Consider the following 19,035-nt stretch of genomic DNA (forward strand, 5'->3'; position numbering starts at 1 on the left):
AACAAAGTTTCTAGTTAAAACATTCCATTTTTATTTCACCTAAATACAGTATAATAATCTTTAATAGCTAGATAATAGCAACTGCGTAATCATTGTCCATTTGTCAAAGCAATTATAACGTGCTCTAAAATATTCTCAACCATTTTAATACAACAATCCATGATCTTCCCCAAACATTCGTTCTCCAGTTCTATATAAAATCCATAAACGTAATTCAACCTGCAAAATACAATTTCCCTCGACCACAACATCAACATGCAAATGCATTTTCAAAGTGCGTACACAAACGACGGAAACGAGCAAATAATCACGGTAATTACAAGATCAGCGATAAAGAAATCGCCGTCGTCTAAGCGTTTCTCATTATTCATGATTGATAATAGCGCCTCGTCAAGTCGTACTACTGTATTTAACCTACATCGTTCGTCATCCAATGAAACATGTTAATGCAAGCTTTTTTACATTCTGCAATCAAGAATCTTATTCGAGATACCCTAATGGCTGCAAAGAAAGAGAAAAAAACACTTGGTTGAAACAAAGATCAATTTCCTTGCTGAAATTCTCTCTCGTTTCACAACGAATGTCGTCTCTGTCGTTTAACTGTTCCGAGCAAATAAACATTACCATTGAAATCGCACACGTTGCTCTTTCTAACGAACATACGTGGCTGTTCTGTTGCAGAAGCAGTGGCTTACGAATTCGGCTCCGGAAGAGGAATTATCACGTACACCTTCCCGCCAGATCGGAGACCGGAGATGAAGAGAGACACGGTGGCTTTGGGCTTCGTTACCAGCGCAAATGACGCTGTGCTGCTCAGAATAGAATCTGCGTCGAGCAACGACTACCTCGAAATCGAAATTGTTAGTGGCACTAGCAGCTGAATTTTAGTATAAACAGAATAATTGCGTCGACAGAGAACGTGCATTGCAGTAGATTTTTTTTTGTTTTGGGATGAAAATTTGAGATTATACAGAAAGTTTTATTGATCGTATGCTGACTCCGCGAGTAACACATTGGCTGTGTAAATAATTATGAAACAGTAATGCATATGTCCAAGGGAGAGTGGAGTTGGATAAATGAAACTGAAAAGTTGCTCCACTTTAGGTTTATTGCAAGTAGGTTCTAGTGTTTCTTTGTACAGAATTATTCACAAATTTGTAAGACGTTTTGTATTATTGATTTGATATTCTGAGCGACTGGGTATCACATTTTGATGTGCAAATGATAATTGATGGTAGCTGGTTAGTAATGAACAGGGCAGACCTCAATTTCACTTGTTAAATGTGCAACGCAAATTGCAGTTTGATTGCTGTGCACCCCGGACAAAGTAATAGGTACCGTGTGTTTTGATTTATACAGGGGAGTAGTCTGAAAAACCGTACAAAAAATGACGATTCTTATCATGACAGGGGTTGCGAGATGAATTGCTTGCGACGTGAACATTGATTTCTTCATGACGCGTGATTAAATGATTTTATGATATAAAGAGTAACATTCTTGATAAGATTCAGTTAAATTGGATGAAGGCACCTGCTGAAACGGTACAACTGCAATTTTTATATAAAACACTTGCGCTGTTTTAACGTGAGAAAGCAGAAAAGAATTTGTGCAAGTAACTCAGGCAATGCAGAGAAGAATTGATGTACACATTAGATAACCATGCAGACACTTCTTGTGAAGAGAAAGATTTAGAATTACATGCTTTAGATGCAAAACACATTCATACTTTTAATCGAAGGAGCTCTTAAATTATATGTGTCGTGTCGTAAAAATCTAAAACTACATTCCCATGTATGCAATGTGCAACAGGAAACATTTGAAGCCACATTCCCACATTTAAAATGAGTAACACCGAACAATTTCAATTTTTTGCTTAATAAAGTATATAACTTTTGTAATTAATTCTTTTCGTGGTGTCAATGAATACTAATTATCAGTAAAATTAATAAGAATAATTGTAATCAGAAACAAATTTCGCCGTCGATAATGGTTATCGGTAAAAAAAATCGGGTTATGGATAATGGTCACTGGTAACCACAAAAAAATCCGGTCGTTTATCCGAGTCGGGTGAGATGTCGTGTAGAACCGAGTCTAAACGCTCTAATAAACGCTGACACTTTCATTCACAAATCACTCCAAGTCTACATCTTTATTTAAAGAACATTTTGTGACTTGGCAATTACGCAGTACGAGAATGTGACGGAAGTTACTTACATTTTAATATTCACGTTTATTAATAAAGTTATTGCATAAAATAATATTTATGAAGGAACTTAATTTTACATATCGTTGTAAGGTGTAATAACTTCCCTGTGCTGCGTAATTGACAAGTCACAAAATGTTCTTTAACCAAAGGATGTAGACTTGGAGTGATTTGTGAATGAAAGTGTCAGAGTTTATTACAGCGCTAGACTCGGTTCTACATGACATCTCACAACTTTTTACGGGTAAAGGAGTCACGAGACTCGGCTACATTTTTTACATGAAATGTTTTTGATGGGATATTGGTTACCGGTAACCACAATTAAATTTCCGTCATCGATAATGGTCACTGATAGCCAACAAGATTTTAATCATTCATAATGGTTATCCGTAAGCAAAATCATTTAATTAACGATATTAACACTTATACACTAATTTTTAAAATTGATCTTGTAACAGTTACGATATCTTGTATTTCTTAACACCAGTCAGAGAAGATTAAATGATATTTAGCATACAAACGAGTACTTAGTAATAAAACAAAGATACAACATTTAACTTAAAATCCAAGAAATTAATTGCACCAGATAGTCTGTTATCTCGCGGAACTCCACCAAATTTCTCTGTCGATGTCACTGCCACTCCCACCTATTTCCATCAGGCATTACTTCTACATATTTCTAAACAATAAAGTCGATCCCAAATACTCGACTCATTGATTCATAAAAAGAGTCCCTGATTTCGTACAAAATTCTACCATTTCACGTCTTTTCATGATCCTCTATAAAAGTTTGCACAATTAAAGCAGCCTCTGAATTGGGCCAAAATGCCCAGTCCTACAGTTTCTTATTAATCAGAATCCACTGCCCTTAGATTTCTCATTGGAACTCATAGAATATTGCTGCCCCAAGCGTTCACTAATTCTGTGAATACTGAAATGTTTCCAGGTGGAAGGAAACGTGTTCGCCGTTTACAACATGGGCACAAACGATCATCCAATTGGGGAGGTCGGCGTGAAAGTGAACGACAACCAGTATCACGTTGTGAGGTTCACCAGAACTGGGCCCAACGGCACGCTACAAGTCGACGATTACAATCTGCAATCCAATCATCCGTCCGGTAAGCGACGATTTATTATTGCTCACGGTTTATCGAAGCAACGGCACGAGTCGCGATCGAATATCACATTGGAGGATCGATCGTTGCGGTTCCGCGCGCAATTTGGGGGATTAATCTTTAACAACTCGTCGAAACGATCGCGATCACTCGTTAATCCGCGGGTCGACGTCCATATCGTTTCTTGTGAAAAAAATTTAGCTGATAACTTTGCAGCGTTTAACGTGACTCGTACACGATGCGTCAACGAGGGATTAGAGACTAAGGGATTTGGTAACAAGGGATTCCATAATAAGAGATTCGATAATAAGAAAATCGATAACAGGGGATTCGATAACAACGGAGTCGATAGAAAAAAAATTCAATAGTAAGGTATTCAATAATAAGGGATTCGGTAACAATGGACTTGATAATAAGAAATTCAGGAGTAAAGTATTCAATAGTAAGGGATTCGATAATAAGGTATACAGTATTAAGAGATTCAGTAACAAAGGATTCGATAAAAAGGGATTCGATAACTAGGAATTCGGTAGTAAGGTATTCGTCAATGAGGGATTTATGAATGAAAGCTTCGTCAATGAGGGATTCAGTAGTACGGGATTCGTCAGTGAGGAAGTCGTCAATGATGCGTCCACAATTTGTCTTCATGAATCCATAACTCCAGACGCAGGCAAGAATAAAACAAATTACTTTCTTCTGAAAAAGTTCGAACACGCGATTCTGCGGAGAAGGAGCAAGAGATCGTGGACGAGGCGGTTGCTGAAGAGTGACTGACCAGAAGAGGAACACTCGGTGGCATTTATAAGCTCCCCTCGTACCATGGACCCCACAACCGTGAGAAAGCAGATCCTTCGGCCGGGTGGAACGATCCCACGCGTTCACAACTTTTTCGTCGACGCATTGGATCGTGGCCATTGACGGTGGCTTGCTCGTTCTTCTCGTGGGAAATTGATTATGATTCCTGAGAATGATTGAAACCTGCAAATCGATGGCAGATCGTTAATCGTGGGACCGAAATGTACCTCACGTATCAGCAATTGTTACAAACTTTAATCGAAAGCCAACGAAGTATAACGATGTAAAAGTATAAAACTCATTCTAGGGGTTCGACAAGTTTCGAATATTCCTTTCAAAAGACTCGACGCTCACTGAATTTTGAATAGGGGAGAGCGGGGACAAACGTAACACTTTTTACATTTGGCCTAGCTGCCAATTACCTCTTACAGATATAAAAACGAAAATTATGCCTTGAGATAGTGTGTTTCTTGGTCTATCATTTGACCACAAATTCAGCCTTTCATGATAAGTAGAACGAAAGTAGCATACCACGGGGACGAAAGTAATACAAATTATTTTGAGGAGAATTAAGTAAAACACTTCTTCCAAAGCAAAATAGGATTTTTTATTATCAGAAACGATAGAAACAAACATTTAAATAAACATATTTTAAGTAGGTACCTAACGATAAAAAAGCATAACCAGCTTCAAACACTTCTTTGATACTGTGTATTTGATTTAATATGGAATCTCGTGTAACGGCCCCCAAAGTAACTAATATTTATGATTTTTTTTAAAAAACTATTGTTAATATTGGAGTCAACTCTTTTGGGATATAGGGAGGCATCTTCAAAGTTAGAGAAACGTGTTACTTTTGTCCCCAGCCATGTTTTTCAGCATAGAACTGTTATAACGTACAAACTCTACAAGACTTATTGAAATCAAATACAGGAACTTATAAAGACATTATCTAAGTACGCTCTAACAAATAATTGGATTAATGTCTATAGTTTCACTATGAATATTATCAAAAAAAAAAACAACAGAGGAGACACTTACCTGAATCGTCGTATTGCTCAGCGTAACTCCGTGAAGCAAAAGAAAAACTAAACACGCGTAACTATGTAAAGCAAACGTTTTGGAAACTTTTGTGGAAGGCGGGAGAAGGCGTGTCACTTTCATGACGCCGTTACGTTTGTCCCCGCTCTCCCCTACTTGCGCATATGTGCTCTTGTATGCACTTGGTTGACTTTCGTGGAATATTGGAAGAAACTCGTTAGAACCAAAGAAATATCTTAAAGAATCTCATTAGCCGCCGCCTGGGCCCTCAGCAGGAGGGCCAAAGGGGCTTTTGAAACGTACCTCTGTGACATTCTGTTTCTCTGCTCCTTCAGGACACGATAATAAGCTTTCACTTTTCTTGCGGGAATCGATGAAGCTCTTACATAAGAAGTTTCATCGCTTTTGCTTGCTTACATTACTGCAGAGCCTTCTCGTACACAAACTTCTTATACATGTGTATTCCTTAACACCTCCCCTAAGTATTGCCTTCCATATTTACATATTATCAGTCTTCAAGCATCCTTTAAATTTAAATTTTAAAGTTTTTCACGTGGATATCCCTCTTAGGATTATTACTGCAGTAAGCATACATTTGCGCGAAGCGAATTTTCAAGCAGGTGGTATGATTTCGAACTGACAGTTTTCTTAGAAAGCCTCAGCTTTGATAGAACATAGCGATGTAGAATACAAAAGAAACTATTCGACCATGGTTCCTCCAAACTTCCTTTAGAAATACATCTCCGAACTTTTCTGTTTCCCTGACCCTCGAGGGCATGTTAATTGGCTTGTGAGGTTTTCACCAACACCCCCATTAATCACAGTCACCGAATTTCAACGATTCAACCATTACTTACTGCCATTCCTAACAGCCTATTCCTCAGCTCGTCGTTAACGAAGCTTTTTTATCGTTCAGCAGGGACTCGCCAACGTCGATTTATCGTCATCGTTGACAACGTTGTAGTGGCTACAATGCAGTAGCTTATAAATGAAGCTATCAAGGATAGCAAATCCCTCTTTGTTTGCTACATCAAACGAATGGTGGTCTACGACCAGATTTTCGGACCGTGTTTGAACACCTGGCGGGAAATTCGGTGACAGGTCCCAAATGTTCCTATCTTCTTAGATTTCCTGAGTCCCTGATGTTAGAACGGTAGCTAATTGGCTTTCACTTTTTTTTTTGTAAACCACGTTTTCCCCACCGACCAGTTTCTCATTTCTGATTCTCTGATATTTAGACCCCTTAGAACTGATTTTTTCCTGCTGATTTCCGCTGTTGGGACTTGCGCGATTGCGCATAATGCATTCGCCTATGGTCATATTAGAGTTAAGCTATCTGCGAAGCTTGTTGAGGGATGTGTAATTAAATCAATAGTGAATAGAGCTTCGTTGAAGACACTTCTTGAAATTCCTGCTTCCCTTTCACGAGCCTACTCAAATGTCACCAACATTGTCGATTCTTAGGCTTAGGAAGGGCATAGAATGCTTAGGAGCAGCATAGAATCCTAGTAACTCGTCCTTCGAGAAGCCCTTTCACTTTTGTGTAAAAGGAACACGAATACAACCAAGTATTTTCAATTGAATGAATCAAGTTGAATGAATTTAAAAAATTGAATTTAATGTTCTTGAGCATGGCTGCCGATTTAAATGAGTACAATCTTTATCGTCGCGTTTGCAATATCGATATTTAAACCACTTCGTTTTCGTTTCATACAGTCAGAATAATTTCATTTCCTTCAGCTTCCCAGCAACGTTTCTTTCCCACGTTTGGAGTAAGAGTGTAACTATCGTCAATTATAATTTGAATCAAATAGGTATTCCTCTCCTTCAGTTGCGAGAACAGTTCATTCCACCGGGGCCTAAGCAATTGACGACGTCTAGGGACTTATCAGGGAAAGTCCACCTCCACCATTTTACTGCGGTCCCAATAACCGAGTCGGAGATAATTGGCATCGCCATTAAACGGTCATTTCCCGCTTAATCCCTCCGTGACCTTTTTCCTCGGTCGTTTCTTTGGCCATTGCTATCCCAGGGGCAATTAAACCCTTCGAAAGTTCGCTGGGACGAGGTGAATGTTCCACAAGCTTCACACGGGAAGCCACTTACAAATACCCAGAATTTCACACAAAACTGTACGCACTACTTAAAAGCTTAAAAATGAAAACAGCAACCGAATTGAATTGAAAATAATTCAACCAACTTTCTGTTTACAAAAACGTCTCACAGAATGCTGTAAAATTCGTAGAGCCAACCTCCTGTATACAAAATTCCATCAGACATGGAAATACTTTCGCACCGGTGAAAATTGAAAATTGCAGTTGGAAATTCTCTATCCTTCATGTTAGCCTGCTCTGGCAAATAAGAAACCGATAGATTTCCCAAAGTTCCGCCCGGGAAACCTCCTGCAGTGGAAAACTCGCTGCGTTATGTTTCCCGCGTGAGGAACTGAGCAACGTGCCGCGAATATGAGTACCGCTGCGATAGACATCTGCAGGAAACCCGCTCCCTATCGGAAAGCAAAAGAAAACGTTGTTTCACGCTCGGAAGCGCACCGCACAGTCGAGGTGTCCTCGCGCTAAGAACGAGGAAACCCAGCGTCCCGCGGTAACCGTTTACCTGCCCGCTGACCGCTGGAAAATCCCTCACGTTTTCCGCAGTTCATGCTTCCCCGATCGTCGACTTTCCACCTGCCGATTTTCCACGATTTTCCGTATTTGCAGCCTGAACTGCGCGACCCCGCGCCGTGTTCTGCGAGCCTGGTGGAAAGACAAACAGCTCGGAGCTGCGTTCGGTGGCATTTATATTATACATTTAAGTCACCGTTATGTACAAGAATTTCCCAGGCGGTCTTTCCTTCCCCGATTCGTCGAACTTCATACTTCCCTGTTAGAGAGCCCGGAGAAAAGCAAATACAGTAAATATGTTCTAAACAAGACGTCCCTTTCGGAAGCCCTTCTTCGCTTCTCTGCTCCATAGCCTCCTGGTAGAATTTCATTAAAAAAAGACAGGACGTCAGTTGTTCTTGATCTTCGTCGTAAATACCCTTTCTAATTTTCGTTCCTTGGCTTCATAGTCTCCTACTGAAGCATCCCCAAAAAGTGGAATCTGATGGTTGTTAAACGGGGTCACGGAAATTTAGTTTCTAACCTGCGACGACGTTCTAATACCCTAATAGTTTGAAAGATGTTAATCCACTTCATTAGATGTACGTACACGGCCGTAGTTCGTGTGGAATTGAATCGCTTTTGCTACGGATAAGTGGCGAGCAAGGCGATTATTCGGTGGAGGAATTTCGTATGGAGTCCTTTATGGGTGACCATGGCGAGACTTCCTTCTCGATCATGGTATCCTGGCAATTGTGGTGACGTCTATGGTGTTTCTTCACCACAGGCTTAGCTCCTTCCGGGAGATCAGTATCGAATTTCGAGGGGAAATCGAGGGTGGAGGATGGATAAAGTTGTTGAAAATTTGTTTTGCTATTTAACGAAGATACTTGATCGATATGGGATTTATCTATATACTCAGAAACTTAAATAAATAGAATATTCATGCATCGACTGAAATCAAATTTTTAGCAATTTATAATTTAAACTCTCTAAATAACTGCCAACTCATTTCTATATAATTATCTTGTGTATTTATAGTTGAAGTTGCATTATCCGTACAGTGGAAGAATCTGTGAGGCAATTCAAGTTCAAAGTTCTATTAAATTCACGAAGCTCTCAACAAAAATTGTTTGCCATTCTTACACGATGCCAGAAGCAGCTAAAGGAATCTTCGGTCGCAAAAGGGGAATGATAACAAATGCAGCGGAGCGTTGACGCTGCAGAGAAAGCGAGACTGAGTGAATAGGGAAGGGAGCGAGAAAAGAAGAGGGGGGGAAAGAGAAAGAGCCGCAGGACAGGGGGGAATGGTTGCATCTAATTTGATTTAATTAGAATAAATTTGCTTGCATAAAAGGCAGGCAGGCAGGGCATGCTCCACGCCAGCTATATTAGCCTGGTAGCTAAATTTATCGAATTATGCGTAGCTCGTACAATTCATATCAACGCGGGCTCATGGTGTACGTCCAGCGACGGCCATTACAAAGTACAGACACATGTGTCGTATTCTCTTCTCTTCTGCTCTGTATTTCCCTCTGCTGAGCACAACTTTTTATATTTCAATTCCCTGAGAATCTTCTAAGATATATTATTTAATTACAAACAAATTAGAATCACAAGAATCTGATCCTCCCGAAACACAAACTCTTGATTTATAAAATTACCCCTTGCTCTCCTTTCTACCCCATTTTTTTCATCCAATATAATTGAGCTTCTACTACAGAATTTTGCAACGACATTTACTCGGATTTCATTGCAAGTGGTGTACGTTTTCTACTTTGAGAACCAGCCTCTCATGGGGAAATTTAAAGTGGAAGCGAGGCCGCCATGCTATGTAACACCATGATCGTGATCTCTGGGCGTGGTGAGAGAGTTTGAGTGGGCCACCATTGAAAAAGGGGACCCTACTTCTGTTCTCTCATGTTCCCCTTGCCTCTAAGTGGTACGACCTTCGGCGTGGACCCTTAACCCTTTTCGCCTGGACTAATTAACATCAATGCACGAGGGTCGTAATTACTTAAATTGGGGCTGGCCATCGTGGATCTCGAATTGTGTAATAAGTTTAAAGTGACCCTGGGGAAAGTCGCGGGCTGTGAGAACTGAGGAATTCCATGGTGGCCATGAAGACCTCCTTGCGTTTATGGTGCGCTGATACTCGAAGCCACATAGCTTTTGTTCGTGTCTTGATCGGCTTCAGGATAGGATTCATATCGTGGCTATTTAGGACTCCACCTGAGGATACACTAACAATAAGACACGGTGGACGAAATTGTAATAATATTTCAAGAACACTGTATCGTAGCAAACAGGTAGAAAATTGATCAATTCACTGTCCACACTGCATAATATTATAACACGCAAGTGAATTTTAATTTTTGAAGATATTTTGTATTTTGTATCGCATTTGAATGCCATTAGGTAGAGATTAATGTGCTCGAAGACACTGCGATTAATTTTGTAGGAAATTAGAATGCAACTATCTTCGTCTTGAAGCATCGTGGATTTAAAATCATAGAAGGGTCTCTGGATGGAAAACCCTTTGCACAGAATGCTTTCTGTGTTTCCTGACTTCCTAATCGCACAGAACTCGAGCATCTGTCGCGTTAACCCTTTGAGCTGGCAGGTAGACAACCATGCTCCAATTTCGTCCCTTCCAAACCCCATTTCCAATCGCGATGGTCACACCGATGGCTGCAGCTCCAACTCTTGATGGCCCTGGTGTCCTGGTAGCTTTCTAGATCATCTCGAACCCCTTGGGACAAATTCCTTTTATACCTTCCTCATCAATCGGGGGGTTCAGCACTGACCTGATGTCTGTAAATAAATAGTCATTCGCATAGACATTGTAGAATGTAGGGAATTAATCGTCAGGGATTGTAAGTTTATTCAGCAGTAACTAATGAATGACTACGCACGGTACGTGGTACGAGACCGTTTGAACAAAGTGTCTCGCTCGACGGTGATGATGAGTCTTCTGGTTTCGTGGACCCACAACGGTCGCTCGGAAAGCGGAGAGCAGAAAACATACTCCTGACCGCTTCAAGGGAAGGTCCTTTTCCTCAAACGCCTTGGCAATTATAATCAAGGCTGTCGCGCCCGAACCGAGCCGCTGGCTATTATCAATTTTATTGCCCACGCCCCGGCAATTAGATGAACGACCGTCGTACCCTGCAGAAATAAATCATTCTCCAGTTCGACAGGCCGCTACAACATCTTGGGATACACTTGCGCGTGGAATAGTAGTTGTAAGATTAAAGTTTCTTTTCGTTTAAAAAATTAAGACACTGATTTTGTGTTAACTACCTATTTAATATTATACAGCGTTGTTTAATTCTTTAAACTTTAAATACTCATTGCACCAAACAACGTAGGTACAGTAACAAAGCGAACTACAGTCACATTTTCGTTACTTAATAAAGGATTGATAAAGATTCTACAAAATTGTCAAAATTCCTGTACACTCGAATTTGTATAGGTACCAACAATAACAGAGATATGAAATATCCATTAGAATTACAATTCCAACTACGTACCTGTGCAATTGAATATCTAAGCTCGTACGCGAGCTACGTCGATAGTAGCATATCTATTTGCATAGCCACGTAGAACAGACGCGGTTCTAGAACAGAAATATATTCTTTACCCTCCATTCTAAGTAGCGAAGGGTGCCCTAAACGCCCTGGCATACGGGGAATATCCTTCCTCGTGATCCTGATACCTTGGTCCCTAGAAGTTCGAGGCTGTTTAGAAACCATGGCCCTTTTCCCACGTCGCCGAGGGAAGCCGAGGTATGCCCACCGCGTTTCCACTCGAACTTCGTCCCCGTATCCCCTTCGCCACACATCCTGGCGGCCACCCATGTCTGTCTGAACACTTCCTCTTCGAGCTTCCTGCTTCTCTGCTTCATATGTGGAAGGCTGCGTGTCCCCAAGTCACATATTCTCTCTCATGCGTGTCACACACGTGCGAGGTCGACGCGCCAGATGCGATCGCTCGTTCGACTCCACGGCTGGCGGGTAACTTTTTCCCCCAAGATTTCCTCCCGACGCTGCGCTGTGAAAGGCTCCACGCTTCGCTCGTGTGTACCATTTAATATGGCGTCTATATACTTACGTTCTAGCGACACACTTAGCGCTAGGTAGGGCTTTTTGTAATTGTTTTTAATAACAGAAAATTATGCACCCGTTTAAATTACGTTCTGGTAATTTGTGGAACGAAGTAGGGTGCGTTTATGGATGTTTGTTTATTTAATTTTAGCGTGGAACATGATCTTTTTACACAGTTTTCATTGAACATTCAACGTGCAACATAGTTGTAACTTTTTAGTTATGGATCATATTATTCATACGTTTCTGATTACTTTTTGACTATTACCTGTGGAATTATATAGTAATCTTCGGGGGGTTTATATCTTCATAAACGTGCACGCATCGCGCAACGCTCTGTGGCATGACAATTGGTCAGGTACATTTTATAACAATCCACTATTCCCATAATTAAGAAGTTACGGTAGTAATATATCAGTGGTATGTGCAACTCTATAGAGACGCTATTTAGGTAAGATTCCCATTTAAATGAAAAGAATTCGTCATCAACGAGGGTGTCCTACGAAACCCTCCTACCGCAGATGAAGCTCTGGTGAAAAAGGTCACGACGAAGACCTTTTTCCGTATTGACCGTGCCCAACCCTATTCCTCGAATTTTTTTACCGCGACACCCCTACAGTGCCACCTCCTGATCAGGCAACCCCCTATCCTTGATGCTCCTTTACTCCTGAAATAGCTCAAACAGCACGTGGACATTTGACGTGAAAGCAAATCGAGTTTTCCTTTTCCTACCATACAAACAGTATTCGATTTACGAATTATCTTCGAGCAGTATGCGACAAATTTCTAATCCTGAAGTTACTTAAGCATTTATACGCTATCCTAAAAAATTTCCATAGCCTCTTGTAAGCTACAACTAAAAATAGGGATGATAAAATCCACTCTCTCTAAAATATTCGTCGATACTTGTGATACAAGAACATGGCGTTTCTGTAGTAACAGACCTGAACCACGAGGGGTGTCCTGCCTGCCAGGACACCCTGCCCATTTCACCTCCAGCCGTTTCATGGTCCCCTGCTACCAAAGTAGATCACTCGAACTAGAAATTTCAACGCGTCGATGTCACCTCGTGCGACTTCACTTTCTCCAAGCCAGCAAATCTTACCGCATATAAACGTCCCGTGCACTTGTGCAGCAGCCTTTTACTCTTCATAAACGTTCGAACTTGCATTATATAGCGCTCAACTTTCCCAACCAGCGGTCTACAAATAGGGAATAATTTCATGGCGATCCAGGCTCCGCTGGCTTTCCTTTATCGTCGAGGAAATTATTAGAGGGCCGTTTCTCTGCCACGCCCCATCATTTGAAAATGCTTGCTGGATCCCTATACTGCCCTGCTCACTAATTAGGGAACTCTATTCAGCTGTTTCCCCCTCGGGGTGGCAGGAACTTTCTATGCATTCTAATAGGACCGGGATTATAGTCGGCCCCCACGAACTACGGTTCATGAATAGATCATGAAGCGGCCGATACCCTTTTGTTCCCGACGGAAATAATGAAACGGTTGAGAGATTAGACCGCCCCGTCAACGAACTTCCAAATTACATAATAGGGCATTTCTGAGGAAGGAAGATAACGAGACAATGATTTTATTTTGAATTCTACCTCGCGTTGGTGTATCAGCTGTATCAGGTGAAGGAAAAGAAGAGGCAGTAGGCATGTGTAATTCTTGGAGAGTGGTTTAAAATGCTTCTACGCAACTCCTGACTCCCTAATTCCTGGGTCACGCCTCAGTCGAAAATTTAAAGGATCTCGCAAGATCGCGGTGGATCGGGGTGGTTGCGATACGCATTCCTGAACATATGCTCCTATTTAGATGGTAAGACTGGCACGCTTTAAGTTTCAATTTCATGACCCGTTTTGTCGTCCACTTCGTGTGACTGTAACTGCTCACGGGCCTATATTGTTTGCAATAACTGAAGCTTCAGTTGCAGTTAAATTAAGCAGCTTGATAGGTACAAATTGTAGTAAAGGAAATCTTACTGAAGTTGTACAGCGTGTTCGGTAATTGTTGGTACAACCGGAAAGGGGACGATTCTGCAGGAAAAATAAGTCGAAAACAGAGAATAAAAATTTTTTCATAAGAGGCTTGGTTTTCGAGAAAATCGACTTTAAATATTCGCTATCGTCTCGGTTCAGATTTTTGATTATTGTACTGGGTAGTCAAGAATAGGTACACAATAAAACAGGATATTCTCGTAACATAAATTTTATTATTATAGAAATTGTTGAAATTGTTTCTGCTCTTCGAACTAAATTTCTATGAACGCTTTCTAAGTAAATAGTGTCTTCTACTATTTTAAGGGATCATTAAACAACTGTACTCAATCATAATCTTAAGTCTCATTTCCCCCAAAAGCGAAGTCTCGCACTAGGCTGATTTCCAAATTACACCCCACTCTTCATTTATGTATCTATCCACAAGGAAATCACCCTGATCCCATTCCACCACCAGCCCTGCCGCTCCCATCATACAGCCCAATCACCGCACAGTTCTCGGTGCTCTCGAGCAAAACGACGTTCCTGGCAATGGCGACCACTCTAAAGCGCCATTTTGTCGGGGCCTCATCCCCTTCCTCCTCTTCAGCTTCCTTTCTTACGTCGCCTAACACCCTAATACCGTGGTGGTTGAATTTGACCGTCGGCGAAGATCGTTCTCACGCTCGGCCCCGAGGAGGAACCAGTCGTCCAGGCAAAGTTGAAGGCCCCCAGGGGTCGTGGGAGGGTTCGAGCCTCTCCTCCTTCCCTCGTATAAACGGGGACCTTTGAACCCGCCGAAGAATTTCGCGTTCGAGCCATCTCGATGATTCCCAATAGCCAGGACGGTGCCACCGCGCGCCAGACGCTCGGTGAAACCCGGTCCTTGGGAATGGTGGCCGGTCGTAATTTCTCCTTTTACGACCTTCGGATCTTGGGGATGCATCGGCAGGAAAATCTCGGCCAGGGCTGTCGAAGAATACCCCGACGGATCCGCTCCCTTCGTCCGTTGCCTCTCTTCCTGGGTGCCCTTTTTTCTCCGGACCGTTCCTGGAAAAGCGGAGACGCTTCTCGAGGAACGATGCCACGGGACGGCTCGTGGGAACTCGAGGACGTGCCCCGTGAGAAACTGCCTGCGAGGAGAGATCGTTTCTTCTCAGGGTTAGTAGGGAAACATTCGCTGCAAGGAGGGCTTCTTCGCCGAGACGTGGAACAGGGAAGGGAGGCTGGGGGAGGTTGGATGGGGGTGGTAGCGATCGTACCTTGATTGGCGTGGCTTCTTTTGTTTTACATGGAGCACCGATGATTTTTAATTAGGGATGTGATCAAGTTCAATATGTACATACTCACGAATCCGAGTCAATTCCAATACAAACGTTTCACTTCGTGAGATTCGAGTACTACTCATAAGAGGTGACGTTTCATTCTATTTACTTCCAAAGTACTTGGGTTATACCAGCTGCTTTCGAACCTCAGAAAGAGAACCTACCTGCAGGGTTCGGGAATGTACTTGTAACTGCTTTGGCATTTGAAAGAATCGAATCTCGTGAAAGTAGTATTCGAACCCTGAAAGACAAAAGACAAATCACACAATTGCACTGAATAGAAAACTCCTGGTTAAAGTACTCATAAAAGGTTCGACTCTACTTGATCAGGGTTCGATTATACTTGAAAGTACTTGCCGCTAACGTTTCTCAGAGTACTTTAATTAGAGAGTTCGAACCTATCTTGTCGAGGTTCGAGTCTACTTAAAAGTATTGTTTTTCTTCTTCGAAGTACTCATGAACTGTTCGAAACTATCCAGTCAGATTCGAATCTGCTTCCAATACATATACTTCGTCCCATCACCATATTTTTTATGCTTCTAGGGAGAGATTGGTACCTACGTTTTAAAGTACCAATTACGAGAATTATCCCTTAGCATCATTCATCTTCGATTTTCAATTAGCTAAACATTTGGCCATCCTATCTTCGCCACTAGGTCGAATTCTTACTTATGAGTGACCTGAAAGTGGTGTTAATGCGAAGGAAGGATGGAATGGATGAACCGTTTGGTAGACCAAACAATGTAAAGTCTGATTCTGAAGATTTTTACATGACGGAAGCCTGGGATAAGTAATTCGAGTAATGTAATGATTAAATACAGAAGAAGGAACAAAGAGTTATAGCAAGGATCGAGAAATCAGTAGCTTTGTATACTGGTTGTCAGAATTCATTGCGGTAGAATTACTTAAACAAATATGGGCCACATAAATATGCATCGACGTGATTCTTCATGGCAATAATTCAAAGGAATTCAATACACCCCGCACGACGAGGCCGCATAAATCTGATCCGAAACTGTCCCATAAACGTGACATAGTACCAATCCAATAAAGGCGATACCGGCGCAATAAATATAATGTATAACCAATCGTTTATCACGAGGAAGCACTTCAATAGCATTGAGGTAATATAATACGACAAGAAGCTGACAGAAAATCTTAGGAAACCGGGAAGCTAAAAGTACATACGAGAGAAAATTAAATTTACGAAGCTTCATTAACATTAATTAGCCAGATCACTGGTGCAGTACTGTGATCTTGCAATTATTAGACGCAGTACCAATCGTTTTATTGTGCATACTTGGAGCAAGCTTAAGATTCAGATCTGGCCCACCCACAAAGATTGATTTCCTCATCATTCCTCTGCATTTCAACACAAGCGTATCCAATTAATCATACCCAAGATCAGACACGTCTGAATGTCGTCTATCAGGTCTACCAACATCTTGTCAGCTTCCAAAGACACCTCCTCGAGCCTCCTGCGAGCTTAATGTTCCTGAGAAAACGAGGCCGCCCTTCGAACCTCGATTCTCACGGTCGTCGTCTTTCCCTTATCTCCCAGCTGTCTTCAGGTATTCAAGTCCTTGCTGCTAATCTGGACGAGGACATCTGGCTTCCTTTTTTCGGCGAATTCCTCGGCTCGGAAATTCCCTCGGCGCACGGAATTTACACGCAGCTTTTCATCGCCGCTTCCTCTTCGCCGAGCCCCGAGCGTCTCCGTGAAACACGACGCTTTGTGTGTGCTCGGGGATGAAAAATGAAGGAAGGAACGCGTTCGTTATTCCATTTTAGCTTAGGCGTAGAACTACAGAGATTTTCTCGTGCGGCACGCGGTGAACAGGATTCTGTATGAATATTCCGGCGGGGTTCCTTTGGAAAAAGATCGTCGCTGGAAGGATCCAGTCATCTTGTTCTGCGTGAACGGTTCCCACGAGACGTGGGAACGTCGGTCCGACGTGGTCTGTGCGTTCTTCCCGCGCACGATAGAGGAACATGAGCGAAAAGAGTGTCTCTTCTTGTGCATGGTGGACGTGAGACGGTTATCGGAGTTAATCGGAGGCTTGGGGAGGGATTCGATAACGATTGACGAGGGGAATGAAGCTGATGGTCTAAGACAAAAATTCTGGTTTGGGTGGAAATAGGTTTAATAGATTTAATTCTGGTCTATAGGCTTCATCCTGACATGGCAGAAGTAGAATGAATTTAGGGGGAAATAAAATTGACCATTATTGATTAAAAGAAGAAGATTTAGTGGAAAATTCTAATTTTGATAGGAGTAAGCTGTAGGTATAGAATAAAGGTGCACCTAGTATTGTTTTACAATATGAAAGTGCTCCTTAACAATATTCTCCAATTTGTGCGATCCACTAACGTGATGTAATGTCCATTCTCACGATTATTGGAGAAACATGCCCGACAAGAAAGTGCGCTGAAATTCAAGATAGCGGGGATATGATCGAAAGGGGCCGAGGCGGGATCTTTTGAAGTTCGCTTTTTCTGCGCGGCACGTGCTCCCCCGTCATCCGACAAACGTCAGGAATGTCGGGGCCAATAAAGAATGGAATGCGTTCGCCAGCCCGGACAAGTCATTCCCGAAGACTGTCACGCTCCCAGTCGAAGCGTGAGAACGAAAAAGCACGGCTCGGATCGTCGTTCTTCTCACGTTCATCAGAGAACTATGACCAGCGAGGAGATCGCTGCGAAATTCGAAACTAGGCGACGCATTTTCGTGTCTTTCAAGCGTTTCCTCGAACCTCTTCTGTTCGAGAAAAGGGGGCAGTGTTTGGGAGTAAGTACGTGCTTGGGAAAGAGAAAAATTCATTCGCAGACTTGTCGTTTATCCATATTTCTTATAAGAAGTGGTAAACTGGTATACAATATTCTGACAAAGAATCGCAGAAGAAGATGTCATATCTCCAAGAGTTCCGCCGTTATATTCTTCGCAGAGTCATGGGAAAGTTGGAAGCCAAGTAGTCAATAGAGAGACTTAGGAACTCTTGCTGGCTCCTGACTTCCTGGCAACTTTACGATCGGAAACATAATACAGCCGTTAAACTCCGTTAAAGAATCATTTCCACTTAAAATTCTGGTCTAGTGGAATCGTACACCCTTATCCCACATAACTTACGTATGCACAATAGCATGTCACGTGTCGTGGCAACAAGTACATGTAACTTGTAACATCATCCTCGGACCGTTCTGTAGTTTCTACACACATACATTTCCCCCAGAAATTCACCATCTAGGACCACCTACTTCCCTGATTCCCGTTTACAACACGCCGCGATTTTGTGGAGTAATGGTGGTCAATGCAGGCCGCTTACAATGATTACACGAGCGCCTCGCATTCCCACCATTGTGAACCCGATTTGGGAATCATGAAATGTAAAAGTTTCACACCTTTTCCGGGCTCTTCCACGTGTTTTCTAATCCCCTGCTGCTTCGACACGCTCGAACGAGTTCGAGGAAATCGGTTCCTCAGGATTGGTCGCGGCCCAAGGAGTTGCCCGCCTCCTTTTTCGGGGTCCTCGCGTCTCCGGAGAGGGCCCCACGTCGACTTCCTCGCTTCACCTGCTCCCCTGCTCCCCGCGCTATAGAATATTGACTTTTGACTGTCAATGACACTGACCATCATCGCTCGCTTAATCGATCCGTGAACCGCTAATGACCGAGTCCCTTCCAAAGGAAAGAGAACCTTCCTCCGCGGGCATTGAAAGTGAGCACAGTTTCTTCCCCTCCTGACTGTCCATGCCTGGCCACAGGCATCGGCGCTTGTGAATCCTTGGAATTCCAATCATTACCACGCCCACGGAGCCTACGTATCCTCGTGTACTTTAAGCTTTAAACCAAGAGACTCCAGCATGGAGAAGG

The 19,035-nt window shown here is 42.3% G+C and overlaps 1 protein-coding gene across 6 annotated transcripts in view; it reads left to right on the forward strand.

Moving 5' to 3' along the window:
• Nrx-1 (neurexin 1) overlaps positions 1–19,035 on the forward strand; it is a 429,130-nt gene that overhangs the window by 371,360 nt on the left and 38,735 nt on the right. For all 6 annotated transcript variants that reach the window (XM_076811144.1, XM_076811146.1, XM_076811145.1 and 3 more), the window contains 2 exons: positions 682–860; positions 3,150–3,321. In XM_076811144.1, coding sequence (XP_076667259.1) covers positions 682–860; positions 3,150–3,321 — 351 coding nt within the window. The remainder of the gene's footprint in view (positions 1–681; positions 861–3,149; positions 3,322–19,035) is intronic.

The sequence above is a fragment of the Andrena cerasifolii genome, chromosome 4 (assembly GCF_050908995.1).
Source record: "Andrena cerasifolii isolate SP2316 chromosome 4, iyAndCera1_principal, whole genome shotgun sequence".
NCBI classification, from domain to species: Eukaryota; Metazoa; Arthropoda; class Insecta; order Hymenoptera; family Andrenidae; genus Andrena; species Andrena cerasifolii.